The following is a 27,633-nucleotide window of genomic DNA, read 5'->3' on the forward strand; positions in this document are numbered from 1 at the left end:
AAGGTTTCATTTGTTGAGCCAATACTTGCTGCCAAATTTTCATATCCTTTATTTTTACATATAATTGGTAGATAGAAAAACAAGTAGTAGACCTGGTATTAGCAACATCAGATCTTTGAGTTAAGTACCTTCTTTGTTATAATTCACTGCGCCTTTGTTCATAGAGATGTAACTTTAGCGCTTTAAGGAGATGCAGATTAAAGAAAAACACTTAGGGGAAACGAAATTAACATTCATTAAGGAAGCGAGCCAAAAAGTGTTAACAAGCCTCTTGGCCAGAAGATAATGTAAATCACCTGAGACCTTTTGTATACAAAAAGATGTACAGAAAGAGTCTGGGCTGCTAACGCTACATAATTTTGCATTACCCATTGATCTCTATGTATAATCAAAAGTATAAAAGGCCTTGAAGGACAATAGAAGGAGAGCCAGTCGCTGGACTGGTTTCCCCGGTGTCTCCTCTTTACTCTAATTTCAGGCTGAATTCCCATCTGGGGCGTGGAGGCTCACTATGTATACTTACTTGTCCCGGCTTTTAAGATCCGTAAGAGAGCCCAAGGTGGGGCACTCTCTGATATTCAAACGGGCACCGGCGGCCTAACATAGATGGTGCAAGCTCCTTGTCTGGAACTTTATTGGTTTTCCACGTAACCCAAGTTAATCTGCCTCTTCTCTCTGCTTAATTTTCCTACTATACTATTGTTTCTTTCTTTTTTTATATATATAGTGAAAACTTTTATATTTGGAATTAGCCAGCTGGACTCAGTTTAGATGATCCCAATTTTGTTGGCAACATCCAAAGCATCATAGTCAGGAGCCAGTCGAACATATGCCTTCTTCTCTCCGTCAGGCCTGATGAGGGTATTGACCTTAGCCACGTCAATGTCATAGAGCTTCTTTACAGCCTGTTTGATTTGGTGTTTGTTGGCCTTGACATCCACAATGAACACCAGTGTGTTGTTGTCTTCTATTTTCTTCATGGCTGACTCGGTGGTGAGGGGGAATTTGATGATGGCATAGTGGTCAAGTTTGTTTCTCCTAGGGGCGCTCTTCCAAGGATATTTGGGCTGCCTCCTGAGCCGCAGTGTTTTGGGCCGCCAGAAGGTGGGTGACGTCCAGATCTTCTTTTTCTTGTGGCTATGGACACCTTTCAACACTGCTTTCTTGGCCTTCAACGCTTTTGCTTTGGCTTCAGGTTTAGGAGGGGCAGGGGCTTCCTTCTTCGCCTTCGGCACCATCTTCATGAAAAGCTATACTATTGTTTCTTAATCTAATCTTATATCAATAAACAAATAAGTTTTTCTCACGCCAGTGCCATCCCCGCTTCGAATTCCCTGGATCCACCGGGGCTGGACCCCGGCAGTTCAGAAGATTCCACATGCTGCAGAGCAACTAAGCGCGTGCGCCACAGTGATTGAACCTGTGCTCTAGAGCCTGGGAGCTTCAACCACTGAGCCCATGTGCCACAACTACTGAGCTCTGTGTGCCCTAGAGCTCATGCTTTGCAACAAGAGAGTAGCCCCTGCTCACCTCAACTACAGAGAAGCCTGCACAGTAACACAGGAATGAAGACACAGTAGAGCCAAAATAAATAAATAAATGCATTTTTAAATGACAAAGTTGGTTTCCTTTACTGATTGGCTGGACTGAGTGGTATGTGTTCAATGATTGACTAAACAAACGTGGATATGTGACCAGGTGGGATGTAGAGCTGCCGTGTGTGTGTCAGTCACTCAGTCATGTCCGACTCTTTGCATCCCCATGGACTGTAGCCTGCCAGGGGCCTCTATCCGTAGAATTCTCCAGGCAAGAATAAGTGGATTGCCATTTTCTTCTCCAGGAGATCTTCCCGGCCAGGGATGGAACCCAGGTCTTCCTGCATTGCAGGCAATTTCCTTAGGAAGCCCATCAGTTCAGTTCAGTTCAGTCGCTCAGTGGTGTCTGACTCTTTGCGACCCCTTGGACTACAGCAAGCCAAGCTTCCCTGTCCATCACCAATGCCTAGAAAGCCCATATGATCCACCAATGCCATATCAGACAAAACTCTAAATCAAAAAGATGCATGCACCCCAGTGTTCATAGCAGCAGTGCTCACAATAACCAAGACATGGAAACAATCTAAGTGCTCATTAACAGAGGAATGGATAAAGATATGGTATATACAACATTCAATATATACACATACATATTGTATATTCGTATACAATATGGTATATATACAATGGAATATTAGTCAAAGAATGAAATAATGTCATTTGCAGCAACATGGATGGCCCTGGAGAGTATCACACTAAGCAAAGTAAGTCTCCATGGGGTTGCAAAGAGTCAGGCATGACTGAGCAACTATCACTCACTCCAAGTAAGTCAGAAAGAGAAAAACAGATACCATATGATATTACTTATATGTGGAATCTAAAATATGACACAAATGAACATACCTATGAAAAAGACTCACAGACATGGAGAAGACTTGTGGTTGCTAAGGGGAAGGGGGAGTGGGGGAGGGAAGGATTGAGAGTTTGGGATAACCAGATGCAAACTATTATATATAGGATAAACAGCAAGTTTCCAATGTACAGCACAGGGAACAATATTTAATATCCTGTGATAAACCATAATGAAAAATAATGTGAAAAAGACTTTATCTATGTATAACTGAGTTAATTTGCTGTACAGCTTGCAGCAGAAATTAATACAACAGTAATTAATACTATTAATACAATGGTAAACCAACTATACTTCAATTAAGGGGGAAAAAAAAAGCAGCTCACATTCGAGTGGTTGTTTAATCCAGATGAACTCATTCTCACCTCATTGCCTGCCAGGAGGAAATGACCCCACTTTCCAGATGAGGAGACTGAGGCCTCTGAGCTGAGCCTGGCCCGAGCCAGTGGGTAGAGCCTGGATTCCCTTTGATGGTGCCATCCTCCTCCAGGAAGCCCTCCCTGATGGCCCCCGACTGCACAGGGCTGTGATCCTTTAGCTGCTGCAGAGCCCAGCACATAAGAGTTGCCTATAAAGGCGAGGTAACCATGCTTTGTGGGTACTCTCACCCCCCACAACCCTCTTTTCCAAGGCTGAGAGACAGAAAGCAACGTTCCCAGGGTCACCGTGGCAGGCCTGGCAATGGTTCTGTGTTGGTGGGGGTGGGGCCATCCCTCCACCAATGCCTGGCCCTGCTCCGAGGCAGGGGTGTGCTCCCCCAGGGACCTCAGGCCGGCCCTCCTCCCCCTCCCACAGCAGGCCGAGGAGCTGATTGGCCCACAACACAGCCTCCAGCCACCTGCTGCTGTCTGTCTGGGGCCACCCTCCCCGCGCTCCATGCTGTCCACCAGGCCCAGCGTGGCGACTGTGGGTAAGAGGGGCACAAGGAGGCCTAGGAAGAGGTGGGGGGTCCCTAGGACCTGGGAGGGCACCCCTGAGGTCCACGGGGGTGTCCCCGACTTCTGTGGCTGCCCCCATGCACCCCTAGGGGCCCTCCCCACCCATAGGTGTCCTCCCCCACCGACTGCTCTGGCCCCAGGGAAGGGTCCCCTTTCTGCCCAGGGATGGGTCACACTAACACTGGTGCCAGGGACTCTGAGGATTCCAAAAAACGGGGCGTGGGAGCCAACGGATGGGGTTTGGCTCCAGTTCTGCACCACCTCTGGTCCACAGCTCCACCTTCAGCCTGTTTCTTCATCTGCCCTATGGGGATGGCATAGAGGAGGCAGGGACCCCAGGGTCGGGGGTGGGAGGCCTGGCACTCCCTGCCCCTGCCTGTCATGGCCAGAGTCAGGCTGGTCCTGGCTGCTGGGGCTTGAGCTCCAACACCCACGGGGTCCGGAAGGAGGCTAGGTGCCAGGAATGAGGGGTGAGGAGGACCCAGAGGGAGACCCCAGGGGAGCAAGGGCCTAGGAGGGGCTGGGCCCCTAGCCGGCCTGCCCTGCTGGCCTTGGGCACCGGATAAAAATAGTCCCTGGTCTCAGAGAACATGAGCTGACCCTGGGGCCAAGGGTTCCAGTTTAGGCTGTGTGCTCACCTCTGTGTGACCATGGGCAGAACCCAGCCTGCTCTGGGCCCCAGCAGTCTCTGCTGTGTGCACAGGGATACTGGAGCCTGTAGAAGTTGGCCTATCCAGAGGGGTCGCAAGACAGACCTGGGGGGATGTCAAGGAGAGTGCCTGCTGGAGTGCTGTCGGGCCATGCCCTTCGCAAGTGTGAAGTTACCAGGGAAGGTGGCTCCAGGCAGAAGGACAAGCCATGGTGGTGGTGTGGGGAGGCAAGGAGCTCCCTTCTCCAAGAGCTAAGCCCAGGCCCATAGCAGGGGCTCAGGCTGCCTCTTCCCCACTCCCTTTAGCCTGACTCGGCCTGCTGCTGCTCAGCCGTCTCCATGGCAACCAGGGCCTTGGAGGAGCTGGATGGAGGCCTGGGCAGCTGCCAAGTGGATGAGGACCTCTCTGCACTGGCTGACCCTTGTCCCGGCCAGCCTCAGGAGGACAGTGTGCAAGGTACTGGAGAAGGTGCCAGGGGAGGAAGCCCACGCTCCCATCCTCCTTCTGAGTCAGGTGGCCCACCTTCAGAAACCAGGACTTGGACTTCCACACTGGACTGGCTTAAACCATGCTCCTTGTTTCCAACCTCTGTGCCCATTAGTGTCCCGGGGGGTGGTGGGGGTTGTAAAGATCCCAGAAAACACAGGGCTGGGCCACACAGGTCAGGGTTTAGATCCTGGCTTGCCAGTGACCTGCTGTGTGCTTTTGTGCAAGGCTGTCTGAGTCTGTCTACTTTCTAACCTGTAAACTGGGGTATCTCCTGTCCCCAGCCCCTCACCCAGCAGAACCCAACAGAAAGTGGGATCTGGGGGTCCCCATGACTTTGATTCTCCCCTCTTTTTCCACCAACAGCATCATCCAGGTTGGCTGACTCCAGCAGCCAGTCCCATGTGAGTAGCGGGGGTGGGGGGGGTCCTCCCTCTGGGTTTCAGCCCAAGGTGCTCCTGGAGTAGGGAGGTGCTGGCTTAAGAGGGTGGGTTTCTGCAGCTCCTGGGAAGGTTCGGTCTCCCTTAGAGGGAACATCCAGGATGACACGTGTCCCTACAGGATTCTCAGGACGGGGTGACTGAGGGCAGCCCCACAGGCAGTGTGGACACCAAGCCCAAGAAGATGGAAAAGGAGCCTGTGTCCAAAGTGACCTCAGGAACCGGGAAGGAGAGACTGAAAGCAGGAGCAAGTGGGTTTGCAGGAGGCAGGGGTGAGGTGGGGGGATGGGTATGGACCAGCATGGGAGGGGAGGATGGGTCCTTGGATCTGGGAGGATAGCCACCATGCGGCGCCCGGCTGAGCGGTTTCCACGGCTGTAACTGAAAGGGCTGTGAGTCTCTGCTAATTCATGATAACACCAGCTTAGTTGCCACTAAGCTTCAGCTAATTATCTTCTGGAAAATTCTCTGCATCCCAGTGAAGCTGCCAAGCCGGCAGGGCTTAGTTTCTCAGCCCAGGGCCGCACAGCCCGGCAGAGCAGAGCTGACTTTAGCCGCAGGTCTGCCCCTGGCTGGCCGAGAACCCAGCCAGCACTTGCTCTTGCAGCCCCCCGGAGCCCCGCACGGAAGAAGGCACAGACCGCACCGCCCCCGCAGCCGCCGCCGCCGCCGCCGCCGCCGCCGGCCCTGAGCGAGGAGCTGCCCTGGGGAGACTTGACGCTCAACAAGTGCCTGGTGCTCGCCTCGCTCGTGGCGCTGCTGGGCTCCGCCTTCCAGCTGTGCCGCGGTGAGCCTCACACTTGGCTACTCCTTCCCGGAAGCACAGACACCCCACGGGGCGGATCTGTGTGCCCGGACACTAAGCGGTGTGCGCAGGCCGCCTGGATCTTGTAAGGGGTTCCTGGCGGCCCCCTGCACTTCTTGCTGGGCAGCGGACATTGTGCACCCCCGTGGTCCCGTAGGAGTCCCTCTATCCAGTATGGGCTCTGAGATCCCTCCACCCCTCTCTCCAACAGATCTTACAGGAAACTGCCTCCTCCCCCACCCCAGTAGGGACCTGATGCACCTGCCTCACCACCCCATACCCTGGGCCTTGCATGCCCAGGAAGGGCCATGTGCACCCCCATTTCACAGTGTGTGGCTTTTCCTGTGTGTGCCTCTGTGCTCCCATGGCCCTCAGAGAAACTGGAGCATCCTGGCACACCCTGAATGAGGGAGGTTTGAAGAGAAGCAGCAGTGGAGACCCGGAGCCCCTTCCCAGGGCTGGAAGGGACCCAGCCGAGCCTCAGTGTACCTGGGTGGAGACGGCTGGGTCCCCTTGCCTGTCCCCAGGAGAGGGGCCTCTAGGGGATGGATGGTGTGCTGTGGTTCTCACTGCCGACTCCTGTCCCAGGCTGACTTGCATCCCCTCCTTTCCCCTCCCAGAGGCTGTGGCTGGGGATGCAGAAGCCCCTGCACCTGTCCCTGAGTCGTGGGCCTCGTCAAGCTCATCACCCAAGGGGCCAGCGTCACCCCTGGTAAGCTCTTCCTCAGTGGGCTCCTCACTGGGGGAAGGGGCTTGAGCCATGGAATTGTGGCTGATCCCACCACCCTGCACTTGTCTGCATAACAGCCAAAGCCTGAGACCTGGGCCCCCCCAGTGAGGCAGCCTGAGCACCCCTCGAAGTTAGAGGAAAGGGTCCAGGTTCCTAGGAGCAAAGAGGCTGCAGAGAAGGATGAATGGGAGTCTGAAGAAGCCGCTGATGAGGAGCATGCGCCCCTCGCCGGCCAAGGGCCCAAGGAGAGGCTGAAGAAGGAGAAGCCTCGGAAGGAGAGGCCCAGGAAGGAGAAGCCACAGAAGGAGGAGAGACCGAGAAAGGAGAAGCCACGGAAAGAGGAGAAGCCACGTGGTGCCAGGGAGCCCCAGGGAGCCCTACCACGACGCTGGGAGGCCCGCGAAGGGGGCCATCGACCTTGGGGGCGAGACTCTGGAGCTCCCGAGGATAGGAAGAGGCAGGCCTGGGTCTCCCCGCGGCGCCCCGATGAGGAGGACCGGCCTCCGGGCCACCAGAAGCGCCGTGCCGGCAAAGGCCGGGACTGAGTGAAACCGGGGCGGTGTGTGTGAGTTTCTGACTATCTGCTCTAGGGCCCCGGGGTTCCAGCTAAATAAAGCAAGTGCTGCAGCCCCCTCATCGTCTGTTGCTTCGCACCAGGACCCCAGAACCTGCCCGAGGCCTGCGTGGGGCAGATAAGGAGCTTTGGGTGGGGGTGTGGAGGGAGGACGGAGGCGCAAGGGGGCAACGGGTGAAGATGGCGAGGACTGCAGGAAGGCCTCTGCCTGTCCCCATACATGCACAAACACCCCAACCGCATGCCTTCCCATCTTTATTGCAGCGATGACGGGGTCCGAATAAATACGGGCCGGGGCAGCACAAGGAACACGGCAGGAGGTCACCGGCAGCCACACTCGGTGGCCACCATGTTCGGGACGTGGTGCGCACTGATGCGCTCCTCGGACAGGCTGATGAGGAGCTTGCCTGTGTAGGCTGTGGGCACACAGCAGGGCGGGCGCGCCAGGGCAGCACCGCGGGCCTGCATCTTCAGCAGCAGCACCACGTGGTTGCCGTAGCGCGGGTTGCGGTCCGACTGAGGCCAGCCGCAGGCGCCCTGGCAGTTGTTGGCCTGGTATGTCTCGGGGATGAGCACCGAGCGCTCGGCCCGCAGGTCTACGCTCAGCTCACGCAGAGCGCACGGCCCGTCTGCAGCCGCGGCTCCGGCGCTGCGCTGCGCCCGTGCAGAGCCGCTCCGCTCCCGCCCGCGCCACTCTGCGCGCAGGCCCTGCAGTGCTTTGAGTAGCAGCAGCGCGCGCAGCGGGCCGCCGGGGCCATCTGGGTTTCCCGGGCACAGTGCCAGCAGGCGCGCTAGCAGCGGCAGGGCGGCGGGAGGCAGCCCCGGAAGGGCGCGCAGCTCGGCAGCTGCCGCCTGAAGCTCGGCAGCCACCCGGCGCGCTAGTCCCGCGGCCCACAGAGGGGTCTTGGGACCTTGCGGCGTTGCGGGGACCCTGGTGGTGGCTGCCGTCGGCGGCAGCAGCAGCAGCAGCGGCTCCTCACCATCCAGCAGGCGCTCCAGGGCCGCGGGGTCCGACAGGTTGACCTGGCCCTGCGGGAAACCAGCCAGTGCGCCCGGGTCCAAGGCCAGTCGCCGTGGCGAGCCTCGGGCCGGGGGTCCCCGCAGCGCGCGCACCAGGCGCGTGAGAGTCTCCAGGAAGGGATCGGCGCTGGGCGGTGCCTCCTCTGGTTCTGGGGAAGGCCTGGACAGCAGAGTCCGGGGGTTGGGAGGGCGCAAGGCTGCGGCGCCCACACTCCCCGCATCCCCAGGTCTGAGCCTGCGCGCACCTGGGCTGTGGGAAGGGCACCAAGTCCAGCCGACCGTGCGCGGGCATCGGTGCCGACGGCCGCGCCGGCAGCAAGAGCAACAGGGCCGGGGTCTTTCGTGTGAAGCAGCGGGAGTCCGCACCGAACAGCAGCGCCTGCAGCTGGGCGGTGCTCAGGGGCTCACCTGAGAGGGGAGGCGCGTGCGCCGTGCGTTTCAGCGGCCGGGGATGGGCTGGGGTCTGCGGGTCAAGGGCAGCCACCCGGTCGAGTCCCTGTCCAGGCAAGGCCTACCATTTCCACGGCGCTGCAGGGTCAGGGCTAGCCCAGGCCGGCGCCAGGCCCCCTCCGGGGGGTCCACGACCAAGGCCAGGAAGTCCGAGTCCGCGGTCAGGCAGAGGCTCTGCGGGCAGACACGGGAGTTCAGCCAGGTTGGGGGGCGGGCATGGATGCCAACCCTGCTCTGCCTGCTGCCCTTAACATCCCCTCAAGGTCTAGCCTGGACACTTGTGGCCTTTCTGTGAGGCCAAGTTAAAAACAACACAAACATAAACCCATAATCCCTCCCTTGCTCTGTGGGGGCTCCTGGGGGCCTGAGAGAGCCACATTCCACTCCTTGGTACCTGGGTGCCAGGTAGCCCAGCCCCGGTGACAGTGACCTCCAGGCCAGGCCCTGGGTACAACACCAGCAGCGCCAGCTCTGGGGGGCTGGCTCCTCCAGGTGGAGGCTCCTGGAACCTCAGCAAGGGTGTCGGCTCCCACGTCACTACAGGCAGGACAAAGGAAGAAGGGAGGCACCTGAGCCACCGAAGCCCGAGACCCTCCCCTAAGCCTGTCCCCTCCATAGGAGACCGCACGCCAACCAAAGCCTGGGGGAACCTGGTGAGAGAGGTTTGACGCTGGCTCCTGGCTTCCCTGGGACAGCAGTGGCCTAGAAGTGATGGATAGGGTGGGCAGTGGGGCTGCCACCATGTTTCCTGAGCCCTTGGGGGCTCGAGGCCTGGAGAGCTCCTGGGGGATTCCTGGTAGTGGGTCTGAGGACAGTGACCCCTTGGAACAGGAACCTCTTGCTACCGGGTGTGGAGGGAGAGGCACTCCTCTGCTGGAGCATCAGGCTGCACTGACCTGCCTGCCTCCCTCCTCCACCCCCAACCGTGTAGCTCCCAGGTAGGTGAACAAGGTGTTAGCCTCCACACCCTCCTCCGCCAGGCACTGCATGGGGAGAGGGGTGGCTGGGAGCTGGAGAACTTCTGGCCCCAAACAAGCAAAGATACAGTGACCCACCTCTCTGGCCATTAGCCTCCACTTCCTGAGACTGGGGAGGGGTCTGGGCTGGGGGCTCTGCAGTCCCCTGGTCTTGGGAGGAGGGTACTAGAGCCTGGCCTGCCACCCCAGCCCCGACACAACACATACCTTCCTCCAGGTGCAGGACCACCAGCCACCGCCCCCTGGGCTCCCCCAGCCATGCCTGCAGCCGCTGCAGGTGGAGCAGCACAGGCTGCCCGTCGCCGGCGGGGCACACAGCGAAGGTGGTCAAGTCACTCAGGCCCCAGTGGGTGCGCCGCACAGCCTCCAGGAAGGCCTGCTCATAGCCACTCAGGGACCCCACCACCCGCAGGGGGTCCCTGCTCCCGTTGCCACTCCCATGCAGGGTCACCAGGCACAGGGGGTCCTGAGGGCTGCCTAGCAGCCAGAGACTGGGGAGTGGCCAGTCCCAGTCTTGCTGAAAGATGAGTGCCCTGCTGCCTGTGGCCTGCTCTCTGGGCGAGGCTGAGGTACTGGAGACCTCTTCCCTGGGGGTCCCTGGCCTCAGCAGGGCCCCCATGGCCGACAGCACCAGGGCCAGAGAAAGAGATGGACCGGGCATCCTGGGAGCTTCCAGGGGCTGCGCTGCCCTACTTTATAAGGGAGAGCAGGGCTGTTTGTGGTGCAGGGCGGTCCCTATCTCCTCCTGGGACATGACCTTGAAGGCTGGTGCCTGTTGCGAGCCTGGGAGGTCTGTGGCTTTCTCAAAGCCCCCTCTGTTCCAACCTGCCCGCCTATCTCCTGAGCAGTGATACAGTGTGTGTGGCCTGTGACCCATCTGTCAGACTGTCCTTGACAAATCTTTCCCCTCCCCAGACCAGGAATGTGAGCAGGAGTGCATGGCCCAGACAGCCAGACTATCAACAACCTGGGGGTGTTGGAGGGCGAGGTGTGGAGCCCCTGCCCCAGGATTCAGATGGCAGCCCCAAGGGGGATGACGCTTCACACCGGGTAGGCAGGTCTGGCCCCCAGTGACCCCACGTGCTCACTCACCCTACCTATGAGGCCCACAGAGACCCCCAAGGAGAGTGAGCAGCCTTCTTCACTCTGCTGTCTTCCCAGAGAACCACCCCACACTCTGCTGGCCCGCAGGGTCTGTCCTTGCAGAGACACCAGGGGCCACCCTCTGTGGTCCAGGTGGGACCCTGACACCCCCTATGGTGGTGGAAAGCAGCCACATGTGTTCACCCACAGCAAGCAGGTGCTGACCACCCACAGGTTAACACAGCAGTCCAGTTCAGGGTCAGCAGACTCTTTAATGAGCTCTGGGGACACCCAGCCCAGTACAAAAGAACTCTACTCTGAGGGTGAAACCCAGAAAAACCAAACCAGACTTGCTAGGATGGGGGTGGCTTTTCAGTTGGTGGGGGGAGGGGGAGGAATGTTCCCAGGGCCTTCGGAAGGCAGTGGGGGCCTCAGCATCGGGGGCATGGGCGTTGGGGGGTGCACCCCAGGATTTGAGGGGTGCACCCCAGGCGGCTGAGGATGGACCCCAGGAGCCGGAGGATGGACCCCAGGAGGAGGGGGGTGGACCCCAGGAGGCTGGGGGTGGATCCCAGGGGCTGGTGGGTGGACCCCGGGAGCTGGTGGGTGGACCCCCGGAGCCTGGGGGTGAACTGCAGGAGTCGGGTGCACCCCCGGAGCCTGGGGGTGAACTGCAGGAGCTGGTGGGTGCACCACTGGTGCCTGGGGGTGAACACCAGCAGACGGGGGAGGATGGACCCCTGGGGCTGGAGGGTGGACTCCCGGAGCAGGAGGGTGGACTCCTGGGGCTGGAGGGTGGACCCCTGGAGCCGGGGGGTGGACCCCAGATGCTGGTGGGTGAACCACTGGTGCCGGGGGGTGGACCCCAGGAGCTGGGGGATGGACCCCAGGAGCAGGGGGATGCACCCCAGAAGCTGGTGGGTGGACCACTGGTGCCGGTGGGTGGACCCCAGGAGCCGGTGGGGGCAGCTGAGGAGGGCCTGGGGGCCCTGAGGGTGCAGGCCCACTGGGCGGCATCGGTGGCAGGGGCAGGCCTCCTGGTGGGGGCGGGGGCAGCGACTCTGGTAGTGGCGGGCGAGGGGGCAGGCCATTCATCAGTGGGGGTGGGGGCCGTTTCACCCCAGGAGGCCCAGCAGGAAGGCTTGGTGGGGCTGGTGGCTTCTCCATCTTGAAGTGGAACTGGAGAAAAAACTGGACAGACAGGAAGAACTGAGTAGGGTCCCAGAGGCCTTGGGTTGGGAGAAGGATGGGGAACTGCATGGACATGGAGTGACTCACTTGCTTGGTTTCCCGGTTCCAGTGAGTCCAGAACTTGCCTTCAGCCTTGTCTATTTCCCTGCTTGGCACCTGTGCGGGGTAGAGGGGCAGACAGGCCCTCAGGACCATGAGATGGCCTGGCCCAGGAGGCCCTTCTGTGAGCGAACAGGGTCTGACGTGGGGGTGACAGCTGGCATTCTTGCTCCACTGCTTAGCAGCCCTGCCACCCAGGGAAGCTGCAACCTACCCTGTCTCGTTATCATATATCTGAGAACTGGACCAGGTCAGAGTCCTGCACAGCCTGGTAACAGGGCCACCTCACTGCTGGGGCCATGCCAGGGTCTGATTCACGGTAGACACCCAGCCCCTGCCCTCGCTCTGCATCATCTTCTGACAACCTTCAGGAGGCAAGGGCCCAGAAGGGGCACCTGGTGTGGGCTGGGGCCAGCTGCTTGGATGGAGCAGACCCTGCAGGACCCTCCAGGGTCCCAGCAAACTACCTTGAAGGCGATGGTCTCATAGGGCTCAGCGGCCATGAGTAGGTACTGCCAGCGCCGGTCCGGGGGCTCGATCCTCTGCTCGTAGGCAGACATGAAGCGGTGTCGGGGCATGATGCCCTCTGCAATCTCGGGGTAGTCGATCTGCAGGGACACGGCCAGTGACAGCACTGCCTCTCAGGGGGCCCTCCCCTCAGGACAAAGGGTTCCCGGCCTTTGCTCACCTGGAAAAGGAGGCTCTGCTGGCCCATCTCTGTATCCCTCTGCTTGGTTACTGCAACACAGGAGGATGTCAGGTCCAGTAACGGGGTCCTAGGACTGGCCTAATGTCACCCATGAATGGGAGAGCTGGCTTGGCAAGTAGGGGGAGGTCACCCTGCTGGGCAACTAGCAGTCATCGGCCCAAGAGTGGGAGGGCTGTGCCCCAGGTGCCACCTGCCTGATATCACTTGGGTGGGGGCAGAGGGTGGGCTGCCCACTGCCCATCCCCCTCCACCAGACCTTCTGGGGGCGGGTGCCCATCACTTTCTAGCTCTGTGGCTTTGGGCTGCTCTCCACACAGCTCCGGGGCCCTTCATATGCGCCCTCAGGCACTTAGTGTCTCCCTGCCACACCCAGGAAAAGGCCAGATGACCCAGACTGACCAAAAGGCCTGTGGTGGCCTCCCTGGGGGTAGTGCCATCCTTGCCCTGGCTCACCAAGCTGGACTACTCCAGGGCCTTCCCAAGCCATGTCTTGTCTGAAATGCCAGTTATACACAGGGTGTGCCCACTTCAGCAAGAACACCTGCAAGGAGGCCTGCCTTCCCCTCCTCCCTGGCAACCTGATCCTCTGCAGCTGCTGGCCCAGGTGAGCTGCCCCTTTCCCTTACTCTCTCTCCATGTGAAAAGGCGCCAGCACCCAGTTCTAAGGTCAGAGGAAAGGACTACACCAGGGCCTGCAGTCCCCTCCCACCCATGCACCCACCTCTGCTAGGAGTATAAAGAGCAGAGGAGACACTATGGCCCTCGCCCTCAGGGCAGGAAGCCTCTAATGGAAGCTGAGGCCACTGGTGAAGCTGGAAGTGGGTGAGGGACTGCCCGCCAAGGGCATCGACAGTTACCTTTGTAGCCCGGGCGGCCGATCTTCACAAACTTCTTCACTTCTACCTTGACCTTCTCTGGTGCTGGCTGGGCGGGGGCCTCCTTGGCCTCCTTGGCCGCTCGCCGGGCCCTGCAGGTGGGACGGACACAGTGTTGAGGCCCCTCCTCACAGGCCATCAAGGCCACAGCCCCAAGCGCCAGGAGCGCCCATCCCCGGCCGACCTTGGAGATGTGAGGTGAGGGGGACAGCAGGCATGGGAAGGGGTGCCAGGTACTTACAAGTTGGTCTGATGTTTCTTCCCCTGGGTGTGCGCGAGGTAACTCCCCTGGAACATGAAAGGAACATGCAATTGAGGGCACAGTGAAGGGGTGGTGCCCGGTGTCCCACCTGGGCCCGCCTCCATCCACAGGGCTCAGTGCTGACGGGCACCTGGTGGCTACTGAACACATGAGCTCTTGTGGGTCTGCACACAGGGGGACGAGATGCTCAAAAGCCAGAGATGATGAGAGTCTCGGGTGGGGGGGGGACACAGCAGTCTTGTGGCTGCCAGGATGTTGGTGGGGCCAGAAGATATTGCTGGGCAGTGGTGGAGACACCTGGAATAAACATGCCCTTTGATTCCACCTCAATGATGTCCCAAGAAGAAGACGTGTATCAGCAGTTTCCAACTAGAGGCTTTTCTGACCTCCAGGGACTCTATGTCCAGGATGGTCCCCCACAGAGAAGGGGGAGCCTCAAAACCGCTGGGAAATGCTCCCATATGAGACTATTCAGCTCAGTGCAGTTGTTTGGAGCTGTGAACCATCTGGATAGAAAGTGTGCCCTCTATACACAGAAAAGGACAGAGAGGACCTGCTTATGGCGAAGGGCAGGAGCCCAATGCCAGCAAGCATCAGACTGACACTTGCTTAAAGACTCAAACTAGAAACCACGCCTTCCAGACCTCTCGCCCCACGTGAACATCCTGGACATCCCCACATGTGTAGATGCATGTCTGTGTTATGGGAGCCACTGATGTTACAGGGAACGGACAGATGGAGGCAGGGACCCCACAGTGGCTGTCCCAGTGCCGTGCAGGGCGGAGATGGCACAGCAGGGCTCTGAAGCCAGTACCTCCCTGGGAAAGACGCACCTCATTGTTATGTAGTGTCAGGCACAGCTTGCACTCATAGGAGCCCAGGTGGTTCTTCATGAAGTAGGGGTCCTGCAGAAGAAACACGTGTGTCAGGCAGTGGGGGAGACGCTCAGGGATGGAGGACAAGCTGGAGCCCCAAGCCAGCACCACCACCCCTGGGATCCCACAGGGTCCACTGCACGGGGCTGGGGCTGGGGCTGGGGCTGACCGCCCGCCTCTGCAGCAAGCCCTGGAGAAGGCTCCCCTGAAAGTCCCCAGCCCCACATTAGCGGCAGCCTGGGATCTAGGAAGAGGCAGAGCTGAAGGTGCACTGCTGATCCTCCAGCTCCCCAGCCAGGACAGGGCTCCTCGTGCTGCAGTACAAGCTGGGCGCGGGCAGAGGAAGAGAAGCTGACGGGCCAACCCCAGGCCTGGGGAGACCGTGGTCTGGAGGGCGCTGAGCTGCTGCTTTAGGGTGGGCAGGTGGGCGCACACCTTATTGATGTCAATGGTTTCTAGGGCCAGCTGTCGCAGGCGCTCCCGGCGGTCCCGGTTGCTCTCAGAGGAGGAGGCCACGCCCCCGCTCCCGGTCTTGCCCCCGGGGCGATGCTGGAAGTCCATGGTGAGACCCTGGACACTCTGTCAGACCAGGGGAGAAACCTGCGGAGGCCAAGGGGTGGCTGGTGAGACTATGTGTGAGATCTCACCCTCCTGGCCTGGCCTCACCTCTCCCCACTCTCACCGCCCCAGCCCTGGCTTCACCACCTGTCTTCCAATGGCTGAGGGCCCATGCTGGGCCAGGCACACAGGGATGAGGAAGGAGAAACAGGAGAAACGAGGCATCTCCAGGTGACAGTGGGGGTGGACCGGAGAGGAAGGTCTCTGACTGAGGAGTGCAAAGGCCCAGGGACCCGAGACAACAACAGAGAAGAGGAGGCTGAGTTCTCACTAATCAGTCCCATCTCCTCTAAGCAGCCTTCCCAAACTGCCCAGGCCCACACCGTTCACCCCCTTCTCTGAATCTCTTTTCTGCTCGTCTACACTTCCTTCCTGCAACCTAAACTCTACTTCTCTGATTCAGCAGTACATTTGCTGGAACAAGGAACACATCCATCTACCTGCCCGCCCCCGACCCCCACTGCCTAACACACGAGACAGTCACAGCTCGTCTGCAGCTGAGGCAACTCTTCCAGGCCCTGGATTCTCCTCCACGCCCATCAAGCTGTCCAACTGCTGTTTCCTACTGTTGCCCATACTGCTCCAGGTGAGTTCAGATCCAGCCTCAGGTATCTTCCTCTCATCCTACACGCTCTTTACTGTCAAAGCTGGCCCCGGGCCCCTGGTTTAAACCCACAGTATCTTGACTCTGTTAGGGTAAGCTCACAGGGATGGGGCCCAAGAGTGTGAACCCCCAAAGATGTACCAGTCCTGCTCCCTGGGGTGCCTGGACACGTCACCTCACGCAGAAGAAGGGACTTTGCAGGTGGGATTAAGTTAGGTCCCTGAGATGGATACGACCCTGGATTCCCTGGGGGGGCCAAGTGTCATCATAGGGTCCTTATAAGAGAGAGGGGGGAGGGTCAGAGGCAGATACAGAAGATGCTGCTCTGCTGGCTGTGAGCCAGGGATGTGGTGCCTCTAGAAGCTGGAAAGCACATGTCTTTCAGCAGGAGCTGGTGCTCCCCTGAAGCCCCCAGAGGGAATAAAGCCCAGTGAGACTAGTGCTGAGTTTCTGACCACACAGATGCAGCGCAAACTCATGTCATGGAAGCCACTGGTGGTTTCCTGTACCAGCCAGCTGTGCCACTGACTTGCCCTACAACTTGATGACTTGATGAAAACCTCACGTCGGGTGACCAGTAGGGTGACCTAGCTGGCTGCAGAATCACCAGGCCTAACTCTTTTACTACACACAAGGCCACTCAGAGCCGTCAACTGGTAAAGGCAAAACACTAACAGAGCCAAGAGTTCCAGTCAGTTTGGGGACAGCCAGTTCCTTCATAAGCAGCCAGAACATGCCATGGTGTCGTGAAAGCCCGCAAGGAGAATCTGACCAACTCAGGAAACCCAAAAGCAGACAGATACTTAATCACTCAGCAGCCTACCTATTGGGAGTCTCAGAGAGGCTGGGCTAAGGCCAGGTCCATCGGTGCCTGCCCGTTGAGCAGCAGGCTCCTCGCTGCCCACCCCTCCCCCCCAACCTGGCCTGTGTCCAGCAGGCAGGAAACCCGGCTTGAGTCCCCAGCTCAGGGGACAGGGGAGATCAGGAGTTTCTTCTGGGGAGAGAGCACCAGAGACAGTATTCTCAGACACTGAAAGTTGGGGGCTCTGCATCCCCTAAACCTCAGCACTTTGCCAGGCCCACTGAGCTCACTAGAGAAGCACTGCTCTCCATGCAGAAAAGTGAAGTCGCTCAGTCGTGTCCGACTCTTTGTGACCCCATGGACTGTAGCTTATCAGGCTCCTCCGTCCATGGGATTTTCCAGGCAAGAATGCTGGAGTGGATTGCCATTTCTTTCTCCAGGGGATCTTCCCGAACCTGGGTCTCCTGCATTGCAGGCAGACGCTTTACCGTCTGAGCCACCAGGAAGCTCCACGCAGAACTGATATCTAAACAGATGTGAAGAAATGCATGTACTGGGGAAAAAGGAAACTCAGTGAAAAGCTCAACAGAAGATGTTAACATCCTCTTGGATGATGGGCGATGTTCCCACAGCTCAAAACTAGAGCAGGATGCCACAGATTAGCATGGCCAATTAACACTAGATAAACCCTTTAAGCAAAGATGCGATGAGCCTAACAACACACTGAATGTGAGCGCCTGAAGATAACAGTCAAAGCTATCATAAAGAAGAACAGAAAAATAAACAATAGCAAAATAACAAGATAACAGGAGGCAAAGCAAGAACCTAGAAATTTTGGACTGAGAACAAAACATGGCCACACTACTATAATACAGATATAACCTACAGGAACCTACTGTATACAGAACACAGAAAACTCTGCTCAGTGTTCTCTAACGACCTACACAGGGAAACAAAACGAAAAACAACGGGTCTGTATATATGTATAACTGATTCACTTCGCTGTACACCTGAAGCACAACATTGTTAGTCAACTACAGTCCAAATACAAAACAAAAACTAGAAAAGAAAAACAAAAAACTTGGAGAGTATTATCAAAGAAACCTAAAAAAATAAAAAACTCTCCAATAAATAGACCATGAACTTTTCTAGTAGATGGAAAAAAACTCAGCAACAAGAGGTCAGAAACCAGGATGAGATGAGAGCCTTCAGAACAGCAGGAACACGTAAGGCAGGGCAAGGCTTTTCCCAATTCCCATCAGGGGCTTTCAATCTAGAACTTTACACCCACACTTCTGACTGTCAGGACGGATAAAGCCATTTTCAGCAAACTGCGGGCTCAAACTGAACAAATGAGTCGACTTCAAAACCTACCTGAAGTGCTCTGATGGAAAAAAGAGGAGGGAGTGAGACTGAAAACAAAAACCAGCCCATGGGAGCCTGGACAGAAAGTTCTAGGATAGCTACTCAGCTGCTGAGTGGAGCTCCAGTCCTCGGTGGAACAGGAGGATGTCAGCACTGAGAGGGAAGTTTGCAGGCAGGAAAAGAAAAAAAGACATCCATTGTTTCAACCCGCGGGAAACTACAACCCATAGCTTGCAAAGAGCGCACTCATCTGAAAGGCCCCTGATGCTTGGAAAGACTAACCACGAAAGAAGGGGGCAGCAGAGGATGGGATGGTTGGATGGCATCACTGACTCAACAGACGTAAGTGTAGTTGCTCAGTCGTGTCCAACTCTTTGCGACCCCATGGACTGTAGCCCACCAGGCTCCTCTGTCCATGGGATTCTCCAGGCAAGAATACTGGAGTGGGTTGCCATTTCCTTCTTCAGGGGATCTTCCCAACCCAGGGATCGAACCTGGGTCTTCCGCATCACAGGCAGATGCTTTACCCTCTGAGCCACCAGGGAAGCCCCAATGGACATACGCATGAGCAAACTCTGGGAGATGGAGAAGAACAGGGAAGCCTGACGTGCTGCAGCCCATGGGGTCAGTCAGACGCGACTGAAAAACAAGGCGTGTGAAATGATGATGCTTTGAGAGAAAATTTAATAACCAGCAAAATCAGACAAATAGGAAGCATGAAGAAATGAAAGCGCTCTGGGGGGAGGGTTAAGAGAACAGTACCCCCCAAAAAGCACCACGGCTCAATACAGTACCCGCCTGAGCAGCGAACGCTATTTTCAGCCCTAGAAAATAAGACCGACGATCTGACTAAAGCTCAGGATAACCACATCCATGGTATGAAGGATGAGGCTGCAGCGGGTGAGGGGGAGGCAGAAATGAGACCTCAACAGTCACGGTAGGAAGCTGAGAGACCACTTCTACACCCGACTCAGGCTATTTACAAGCTCAGGTCGCTCGTACTCAGCTGCCAAGGGGCAGAAGAGAGAAGAGGCCGGGCTCCCAGAGTGACAAGGGGAGAAGTCATTTAAACTCTGGGCTTCGCTCGCTAAACGGGCCTAGCTAACGGGTCATGGGCCTCGCGCCAAGAGCTCCGCCTCTGGACCTTCCTCACTCCTCGGCGGGCCTGGAACCAGGCACGCCGTCACCCCCCACCTATTACAGGAACCAGGTAAGCCCCGGACCACAAAGCCAGCAAACCAGAGGACTCAGGGAAGGCGCCCCGGGTCCGTTGCGACCCGACCCGACCCGACCCAACGGGCCTTTGCAGCCGGAGCTCCCTGCGGGAGGGTGGGGGTGCTGGGCCGGCCCAGCGCCCGGCGTGTAGAGAGCCGATGCCGCCCTCAACCCAGCACTTCAGCCACTCCCCTCCAAGGAGTCCCCCGGGGCCGCCGCCCTAGTCTCGCACTACTACTAATCCTCACCCACGATTTCGTCAAGTCCACGGGCTCCTCACACACTGCCTTGGTCTATCCAGGCGCCACAGCCACCGCGACGACCTCGTCCTGCGCACGCGCGCCGAGAGCTGAGAAAGCACTTCTGGGGACAGGACGGGCTGAGCCTCCTGCGTACGCATGCCCGGCCCGCCCAATGGCGCGGGCGACACGCTGATAGGCTGAAGGAAAGAGGGGAGCGGAGTGCAAACCGGAAGTCGAAGTGCGCGTGCACGCCGGATTATTTCATTCTTTCGGTCAGTACCGCTCGCGCAGGACCAGTTTTCGTGGGGAGGGTAGTTGCCACTAGTCTCCCACACCTGGCGCCTGTTCGTTTGAATAAGGGGCACCACCGGTCGTGGGGATGCTTTATTGTTCCCATGCCGGGTTCACGTTATTACATGGTCATATATGACACCGTCCATTTTGCCTATAGTCCCGTTCGCCCCAGGAAGTTCCCGCTCTGTCTTGACGTCCTCCGAGACGCTTCCGCCACACGCCGGTGATTGACAGACTGAGCGGCCCCGGAGCGCGCAGGCGTAGTAGCTCCGGCTGTACTTCCGGGACGGCGCCGTGGGACTCTTGGCGCCGGCGTCGGCGAGCGCTGGGACGGCGGCCGGGAGGGCGCGGCAGGCGTTCCGCGTTCTGGGTACCGGCGGCGCCATGCGCTATAACGACAAGGAGCTGCAGGCGTTGTCCCGGCAGCCTGCCGAGATGGCAGCCGAGTTGGGCATGCGGGGACCCAAGAAAGGCAGCGGTGAGCGGTCCGGGACGCCGGAGCGGGCGGGCGGGCGGCTGAGGGGGCGGGAGTGGGCAGGTACTGAACCCGCGCGATCCCGCCTTGTGCTCGCAGTGGTGAAGCGGCGGCTGGTGAAGCTGGTGGTCAACTTCCTTTTCTACTTCCGGACGGACGAGGCGGAGGTAGGGTGGTAGGGAGGATCGGAGTGGGGGTTAGGTTCGGAGTTCGGAGTCGGGGACGGGGCGGGGTCGAGGTCCGGTGTCGGAGCGGAGCGGGGCGGGCTCGGGAATCGGGGGCGGGGCAAGGGGCGGGCGGGTTCCCGGGGTCCTCCCCCATGCGCCTATCTATTTGCCCGCAGCCCATTGGAGCCCTGCTGCTGGAGCACTGCAGAGTCATCCACGAAGAGCCTAGCAGCTTCTCCATCAGTGAGTGCGGCCTGGGACGAGACTGCTTGTCCCCGCCCCGGCGCGGCCCCACCTAAGTCCCTAGAGGCTGAGTGCAGTGTCCGGGCAGCCTCACGCGCTGGCTTCTCCCGTGGGGCCCAGTAACCTAGACGGAAGTGATCCGAACGGCCGCCGTTGTCTTGTTGGGGAGCATTTCTCTCCCGGCGTGCCTCGCTGCAACTGTTCCATTTCTCCTGTGAGCAGGGCTTGTGCTGGGGATCCGGGAGGGTTTTCTTCTCGGTGCTTTTGAGAGGGTGGGGTCTGCAGGGGGAAAGATAGAGCTTCTACTAGTTTCCGCTGGAGGCCACAAGAAAGTGCCACAGACTGGGAGGCTTAAATAGGAAAAATGTATTCCTCCCTGTTCTGAGGGGCGAGAAGTCTGACATCAGAGTGTCAGCGCGGCTGCTTCCTTCTGAAGGAGAATCTGCCCAGCTTCTGGAGGGGTCGTTGGCAAAGCTTGTCTTGTAGAAACATCTCCCCATCTTTGCCTTCATTTTCTGGGATCTTCTCTTGTGTGGTTGGGTCTAGGTTCGGCTTTTCTTAACAGCAGTTCTATTGGATTAGAGTGAACCGTTCACCCTCCTGCGGTGTGAGCTCAGCTTAACCACTTAACTACCTATGCCTGTAGTGACTCTATGTCCAGATAGAGTCCCTGGCCTGGGAGATACACGTTTTAAGACGTGAACGTATGTTTTTTGGGGGACACGATTCAACCCACAGCCAGCTGTTGGGAAGCAGTGGGCCCAGGCCGGGGCTGTAAAAGGAAGTTGAGGCCTGGGTTGGGGTGGGGGAGGTGGGAGGGAGGGGGGACATATGGGGGCTGCTCCCTTCCCAGGCTTCCTGGAGGACCCAGAGAGGAAGTACCACTTCGAGTGCTGCAGTGAGGAGCAGTGTCAGGAGTGGATGGCTGCGCTGCGTCGAGCCAGGTGGGGTGCTGACAGAACCTAGGGCCAGGCGGAGCCTAGGGCAGTGTGGGGCCCTGGGGGCTCACTCAGCTTTCCTCTCCAGTTACGAGTTCATGCGGAGGAGCCTCATTTTCTACAGGAATGAGATCCAGAAGATGACTGGCAAGGTGTGCATGGGGGTGGGGGCAAGGGGCAGGGGATGGGGCCTCCTGGGCTCAGGCTTACGCCCACCACCCTTGTTGTCCACCCACGCAGGACCCCCTGGAACAGTTTGGCATATCCGAGGAGGCCAGGTTCCAGCTGAGCGGCCTGAAGGCATGAGGCCGGGTGGGGCTCCCCAGCTGTCCTGTTGCCGGACAAGGCTTCCCTGCCCTCCCGGCCCCAGGTTTCCTGACCAATCCTGGATTTGCTGTGGGAAGTGTCTTGGTTTAAAGACTTCAAACGCTCCAGGGTGGGCAGGGGCTGCCTTGTTGCGAGAAACCACCCAGCAAGTGTCCTCTAGACACACTGGGAACCACTGGACTGGTTTGGTACGTCGGTGCTACCTGCTGCTGCCAGGGGACCAGTGCCCCCTCCCATGAGCTGTGCCCTGCCCTTTGGGTGCATTGACTCAGGGCCTGGCAGGTGCAATTCTCCTGCGCTGGGCAGGCTGAATGTATAATGTTAGGTGAAGCTGTGAAGGGCGTGGGGCTGTGCTGGGGCCACTGTGAATTCTCCTGCTGAAGGGGCAGGCCCTGGCCGGACGCCTCTGGGCAGTGCTGGAAGGCTTGCCTTTGGGGTGGCCAGTATATTCTGTTCAAATAAAGGTACCTCTTTTCCATACGGGCCAGTGGTGCTGTGACTGCAGAGAGGGACATGTGTCCTCTGCCGTGCGCCTGTCCTGCATCTGCACAGCCGTTCCTGAGGGAAGCGAGGCTCTTCCCAGGTTCAAGGTTGAAGTGCCTGGGAGCAGCAGAGTGGGGAGGCCTGGAACCCAGAGCCAGGAAGGCCAAGGGGGGCTGGGACCCGGCCTACAGGGCTTCTGGCACTTACAGGCCCCCGTCTGAGTGCCAGCAGGACCTCAGGAAGAGTTTGTTGGTGGCGTTAAGGTCGCTAAGTAGTCGGTTTAGGAAGACTAAAAGGAGACTGCCCTGGGTGGTCCTGACCTGGTCATAGTTGTTGGCCCTTGAGCAGGGGCTAGGCCTTTGAGACGGGGATTGGGGAAGTCATTGTAACTTGTCTGTCGTGGCCACCGTGCCTGTCTTCAGGAGCAGGTGGGGCCTCTACTGGGAGCGACCGTCCTCCCTGCTTGGGGACGGTAAGCACTGCCCTGGGCCCTATGCACTCCAGGACCTTGCCGTGTCATCACCAGGAAGAAACACTGCTGCCAGACTAGGTTCAAGTGAAAACAGGTATTTTATTACAGCGTCTAGAGATGGATATGCAGTGCAGTGGGGTTCCCTTGGGAAGGGAAGGGAGTTAGCACCCCAACTGAAACACAGGCTACCGAAACGACAAAGCAAAGCCCGTCTGCATTACAAACCAAGGTGCGACAGAGCGAGCGTGGATGAATGTGTAAGAACAAACAGTCCTACAGTGGATGGGCGGGATAAATAATGGGGGAATCTTAAATAGGTCATGATTTGACTTGTAGCTAAATGGAGGGCTGTGTCCCCTGACCAGAGGGTGTCTTCATTGTTAGGGTTTCCTGAGCAAAGCAACCGTAGCCATCGGACTTCCTGGAGTGGAGTGGAGCACCTGGGTCAACAGCAGCAGTGGGGCTCCTCCCCATGCCCAATACCCTGGTGCCCCCTCCTTCCTGTGGCAGCGGCACCCAGGCCAAAGCAAGCGGCTGGGGCCGGATGGTGGGTGTGGAGAGGCCAAGCTGGCCCCACTGTGGGGCAGGCCCTGTGCACGTGTGTCTGTCCCTGTAGCTTGGAGGGCAGACAAGGCACGGTGGCCCGCAAGCCATGCAGTGTTTGTGTACAGTGTCATTTGTTCAGATGGGGCTCCTCAGGCAGCCCCGCAGCTTTCTGTTGGGGGTGGGGAGCCTCTTGAAGAGGGGTGGGGGCAGGGGGCAGGAAAGCACCATCACGCACCCACCAGGAGCACCGACCTGGGGTGGAGGGGGAGGGGCAGGGCCAGTGGTCACAGGAGGAGGGCTCCATCTCCAGCTTCAACTGCCGCTCTGAGCAGTGGAGAGGTGGCCAGAGGTGGGACACTGTCCTGCTCTGACCCTGTGGCCTGTATCTCGCGGGGCCTCCACCTGCCAGAAAGGCTGGCTCCAGACCCACCCCAGGAATGAGGAGGCGGGCTGGGGCTCGGCTACCATACTGATCCTTGGGGCAGCAGAGGGCCCCACTCCGCAGGGGTGGGTGGTGGTGGCCAGGCTGGGGAAGGCTCAGGTTAGATCCCTACGTGGAGGCCCACCTCTTGCGCTCCTTGGTGGGTGCCACCTGGTGGGGGGTGGTGAGCACCTGAGGACAGGGCTCTGACTGCCCACGCCCAGCTTTTGGCTGGGTGCCCACCTTGGTCTGGGCCCCCTGCCAGCACCTTTGGCCAACGTTGGCCCTTCCAGGGAGGCACAGACAACACCGCTGCACCAAAGACCCAGCATAGTCACAGATACTGCGTGGCGGATGGAGAGCCCCACCCACCACCTCGGAGCCTCAGGGACCAGCCCTCATGCCCTGCCACCCCACCACATCCCTCCCACATGGAGGGATGTGGCTGCGGGGGGCGGGGGTAGAGGGTCACTCCAGCTATGGGATGGTGGGTGGGTGGGCCCTGGGCCAGCACCTCTGTGCACTTGAATAAACAGGAAGGTTTCCCCTCACTTTTCTTTCTTCCTTTCTCTCTTTAGTTTACTGTGTATTCATCATACAGTCTAAAAATAAATGAAGTCAAGTCTATGAAATTTATAAATTTTCATCACATCTCTATAAAATACTGTCACCCGTCAGCGTGACTCCCCTGTAGACACACCAGGCACCCACAACTAACCACCCGCGTCCCCAGCCACCACTGGCGCTGACCCTCCCTGGGCAGCCGTGGCGCGGGCCCGGACGAGCAGAGACGTACAAAAGTAAATGCACTTGTCACACGGCGGGTTCCAGACCCTCCTCGCGAGCACCACTCAAACGGGTCCCCTCCTCCTCGAGGCACCCTGCTGCAGCCTGGCCGTGCGGCCACCATTCCTATGCCAAAGGCATGATGTGGACCCAGAGGCCGAGCGAGGCCGTTCACAGTGCGAGGTGGGGCGGGCCTCCACCCGGAGCTGGGGCCTTTGGTATAGGAAGAGCGTTAGATAAACAGGGCAGGCACGGGGCCTGGCGTCGGCGTTGGTCAACCCCGAGAGTCAGCACCAAGAGCGTGGAGGCCGGCCTGCGACGAGATAGCACCGGGCAGCTGGCGGTCCCCGCGGCGGCCAGTCCTCGGGCAGATGGACGTCTTTTACATAGATCCTTTCACATATAGTATCTACATCTCTCAATAGGTTGCCTTTACGGCTTCGGTGGAATAAAATAAGTCAAAGTTGTTTATACTTTTTAAAAAACGATAAATACTTTATCTAAAACTATGGACAGTACAGGCTGGAGCTGGGCCCCAGCGAGCCGTCTCCGCAGGTCTGCGCGGTGCTGATTCACAGTAGAGCCTGTTCTCCGGCCTCCGTCCGTCCTCGCCGTCCCATGGGGGGCCCCGCGCCGCCGGCCCAGCCCACCCTTGCATAGTCTCGCGGTTGAGGTAGAAATCCTAGTTACCTGCAGACACGCGTGGGAAGAAAGGCAGCACAGCATTAGCCCCTCACCCACACGGCCCGGCACTGCCCCATGTCGGGAGCCAGAGCCACCGACGGACAGACGGACCGACAGACGACGCACATGGTGGCCATAGGACCCCGAGCCACACCCTAGGCCCGTCCCCAGGTCCCCTGTCGGGCAGCGCTCCCAGAGACCTGTGAGCAGCCTGGCGATAAGCCTATGTGCTCCTGGGAGAGACTGGCTCAGGCAGCAGGGGAGGCAGCGTCCACCATGGGCCTGACCCGGCCTCCGTGTGCTCAGCTGCCCTCTTTAGCTCCTGATGGCTGGCAGCCGCTGCACGCTGAACAGCCCCACCTGGGTTTTTCCAACCACCAAGGCACAGCCCCAGTCCCAGGCCTCAAGTAAAGCTGTCTGAGGACCCTGACCAGGAGGCCGTCGGACTCCCACAGCTGCCCATTTGTTTCCACTTACACACACGACACGCAGCTGAAGATACAGGCAGATCCTGAGCCCAGCCCTGATGCCCCGTTTCTGCTCCAGACCTCACCCTGGGGATGTGGGTGCGGCACTGGGAGTGGCCGGGCCTCAGTCATATGACAGAACACTGCCCACCCACCGGGCCTTCCTTCCTGTGGCTCCTGCCACATTCACCCTGCCACCCCTAGGCCCCCCGCGGCAGACCCTTCAGCTAAGGAGCCCACCAGATGACCATGGTCTGAAGGCCTGTAGTGCACCAGGGGCCTTAAATGCATTGAGTTTTCCTAAAACCCTATGAGGCACGTTCAAGCACCAGGTGACAGGCTCAAGAGCGCACAAAAGGCACTGCTGGGCTTCTCCATGGCCCCTACAAACCCACATGGGAGCTGCCCGGGTCCCCGGCGGCCGCACACCCAAGCTCAGAATGGCAGCAAGCTCAAGCTGGGCTCAACAGGGAGGACACCAGCTCGGCCCTGCTCCTCCTGGCACCCTCCCTGGGAGACCTAGGGTGCGGGTCCGCAGGCAGTGGGACCAGCCACGCCCTGGTTCCCTTGCCGCCCTGGCTCTCTGCCTTCACGCCTCCTGGCCTGGGAGCACAGCCTTGGCCCCATGACCTTCCAGGAGCCCCGCCGGCCCACCTGTTCTCTGCAAAGGGAAGCACGGCCACCTAGTTGGGCTCTAGCCTTACCTTACAGAATACGAACTGCTAGCTAAGCAAGGTCTTTATCGCGGCTTAACCCCCGCAAGGCGCGCGGCATACGGAGGCGGCATGCCAAGGGAAACCCACACGGCGGGCGGCCCCGTGGAGCTGGCCTGTGGGTTCACGGGCGCGGCCTGGGCCAGGGCCAACCCAGGCAGGGGCTGGTGGTGCACCGTCAAGGCGGGCCGGGACACCTTGTGCGGGAGGGAGGCGAGCTTGATGGACAGAGAGGCGTTAGCAGGCGGCAGAGAGGCGGCAGAGGCGGCGGGCAAGAAAGCTTGGTTAGCAGGGAGGGATGCGAGGTTCTGCAGAAGCACGGGCTCAGAGTTAGCTGGGAGCAGCGCAGGGGGAGGAGGCAAGGTGGCGTTAGGATGGGGGGGTGCATGGAGGGCAGGTTGCCCCGGAGGGGGCCGGCCCAGGTGCGGAGGGGGTTGGGGTGGCCTCGGCTCCGCAGAGGACGGGGCCTGAAAGGAAGAGGCTGGGGTGCTGGCCACCGCCTGCAGCGGGGTTAAGCTCAGCGTGGTGCTGCGACATGCAGCCCCACTGCCGAAACTGGCTCCAAACGGATGGGCGGAGGCGGGAGGCACCGCGTGGTTAAAGACACCTGCAAACAGGAGAGAAAAACTCAGCTTCAACAGGCGGGCACCTCCAGCCGAGCCAAGAGCAGCACGCGGAGGAGGAAGCGACGGCAGCTGCAGCTCCGCGTGCGGGCACAGATGCAGCGAAGCGCAGGCAGCAGGAGTGCGGGCGGGCCCACCGCCGGCCTGGACCCACCCCACCCCACCTCAGTGCCACACGAGCCGGGAGCCTCTGGCTCCCCGCACTCTGCTCCACCCTGCATGCACACGGGCCGCGGGCACCACAGCCCCTCGCTCTGTCCCAGCGCCGGCTGCATCGGACCTTCCGGGCGAGCTCGCGGGAGGAAGGAGAGCCCGGGCATGGCGCCGATCCCTCTAAGAACCAGAGGGCGCAGTCAGACCAGAGAGCCCGGCACAGCCGACTCACGCCCGAGTGCTCTGCCCACACGACCGTCACGGCTGCGTTTCGTGAAAAGGAACGAGGTGGCGGGCGCAAAGTGGACCCAAAGGGACACGCGGGCACAGCCTCTCCCCCCTCAGGGGGCCCTGGAAGGGAACCTGCAAACAGCGGCGGTTAAACC

General features: G+C 59.2%; 6 protein-coding genes and 1 non-coding gene across 20 annotated transcripts in view; 2 read left to right on the forward strand and 5 right to left on the reverse strand.

Annotated features, from left to right (window-relative positions):
- Nucleotides 1–722: 722 nt before the first annotated feature.
- Nucleotides 723–17,813, reverse strand: LOC120864764 (60S ribosomal protein L23a-like). Its single transcript, XM_040241862.1, has 2 exons — nt 17,809–17,813; nt 723–1,238 (listed from the first exon to the last, which is right to left on the reverse strand). The coding sequence occupies exon 2, from the start codon at nt 1,236–1,238 to the stop codon at nt 768–770; it is 471 nt and encodes a 156-aa protein (XP_040097796.1). The 5' UTR covers nt 17,809–17,813; the 3' UTR covers nt 723–767.
- Nucleotides 3,237–7,128, forward strand: JSRP1 (junctional sarcoplasmic reticulum protein 1). Its single transcript, XM_040241861.1, has 7 exons — nt 3,237–3,355; nt 4,339–4,489; nt 4,886–4,923; nt 5,081–5,210; nt 5,567–5,746; nt 6,385–6,476; nt 6,572–7,128. Exons 2-7 carry the CDS (start codon nt 4,372–4,374, stop codon nt 7,037–7,039), a joined length of 1,026 nt encoding a protein of 341 aa, XP_040097795.1. The 5' UTR covers nt 3,237–3,355; nt 4,339–4,371; the 3' UTR covers nt 7,040–7,128.
- AMH (anti-Mullerian hormone) lies at nt 7,306–10,775 on the reverse strand. Its single transcript, XM_040241867.1, has 5 exons — nt 9,723–10,775; nt 8,933–9,075; nt 8,604–8,712; nt 8,334–8,496; nt 7,306–8,248 (listed from the first exon to the last, which is right to left on the reverse strand). Exons 1-5 carry the CDS (start codon nt 10,174–10,176, stop codon nt 7,390–7,392), a joined length of 1,728 nt encoding a protein of 575 aa, XP_040097801.1. The 5' UTR covers nt 10,177–10,775; the 3' UTR covers nt 7,306–7,389.
- On the reverse strand, nt 10,851–19,617 carry SF3A2 (splicing factor 3a subunit 2). The gene is made up of 9 exons (XM_040241860.1): nt 19,462–19,617; nt 15,045–15,209; nt 14,568–14,639; nt 13,714–13,760; nt 13,455–13,564; nt 12,577–12,626; nt 12,356–12,496; nt 11,877–11,945; nt 10,851–11,789 (listed from the first exon to the last, which is right to left on the reverse strand). The coding sequence occupies exons 2-9, from the start codon at nt 15,168–15,170 to the stop codon at nt 10,971–10,973; spliced, it is 1,434 nt and encodes a 477-aa protein (XP_040097794.1). The 5' UTR covers nt 15,171–15,209; nt 19,462–19,617; the 3' UTR covers nt 10,851–10,970.
- TRNAH-GUG lies at nt 18,472–18,543 on the reverse strand. The gene has a single exon. It is a non-coding gene; the product is annotated as a tRNA-His (tRNA).
- Nucleotides 19,618–19,647: 30 nt separating the features above from the next.
- Nucleotides 19,648–22,379, forward strand: PLEKHJ1 (pleckstrin homology domain containing J1). Of its 3 annotated transcripts, XM_040241865.1 has the most exons (7): nt 19,683–19,727; nt 19,907–20,227; nt 20,324–20,391; nt 20,568–20,634; nt 21,488–21,578; nt 21,661–21,724; nt 21,813–22,379. In XM_040241865.1, exons 2-7 carry the CDS (start codon nt 20,134–20,136, stop codon nt 21,876–21,878), a joined length of 450 nt encoding a protein of 149 aa, XP_040097799.1. In that variant the 5' UTR covers nt 19,683–19,727; nt 19,907–20,133; the 3' UTR covers nt 21,879–22,379. The 3 variants fall into 3 exon arrangements, with proteins under 3 accessions (XP_040097797.1, XP_040097799.1, XP_040097798.1); XM_040241864.1 differs by lacking the exon at nt 19,683–19,727 and having other exon boundaries at nt 19,728–20,227; XM_040241863.1 differs by lacking the exon at nt 20,568–20,634 and having other exon boundaries at nt 19,648–19,727; nt 21,488–21,724.
- A 554-nt stretch (nt 22,380–22,933) lies between these two features.
- Nucleotides 22,934–27,633, reverse strand: part of DOT1L (DOT1 like histone lysine methyltransferase) — a 51,826-nt gene continuing 47,126 nt past the window's right edge. For 7 of the 12 annotated variants that reach the window (XM_040241851.1, XM_040241852.1, XM_040241849.1 and 4 more), the window contains one exon: nt 22,934–27,078. In XM_040241851.1, the coding sequence (XP_040097785.1) occupies nt 26,498–27,078 (581 nt within the window). In that variant the 3' untranslated portion in view covers nt 22,934–26,497. Of the gene's footprint in view, nt 27,079–27,479; nt 27,611–27,633 lie in introns of all 12 variants that reach the window. The other 5 variants (XM_040241850.1, XM_040241848.1, XM_040241856.1 and 2 more) reach the window with 3 other exon arrangements.

This window comes from Oryx dammah, unplaced genomic scaffold, assembly GCF_014754425.2.
Source record: "Oryx dammah isolate SB20612 unplaced genomic scaffold, SCBI_Odam_1.1 HiC_scaffold_5, whole genome shotgun sequence".
Taxonomy (NCBI): domain Eukaryota; kingdom Metazoa; phylum Chordata; class Mammalia; order Artiodactyla; family Bovidae; genus Oryx; species Oryx dammah.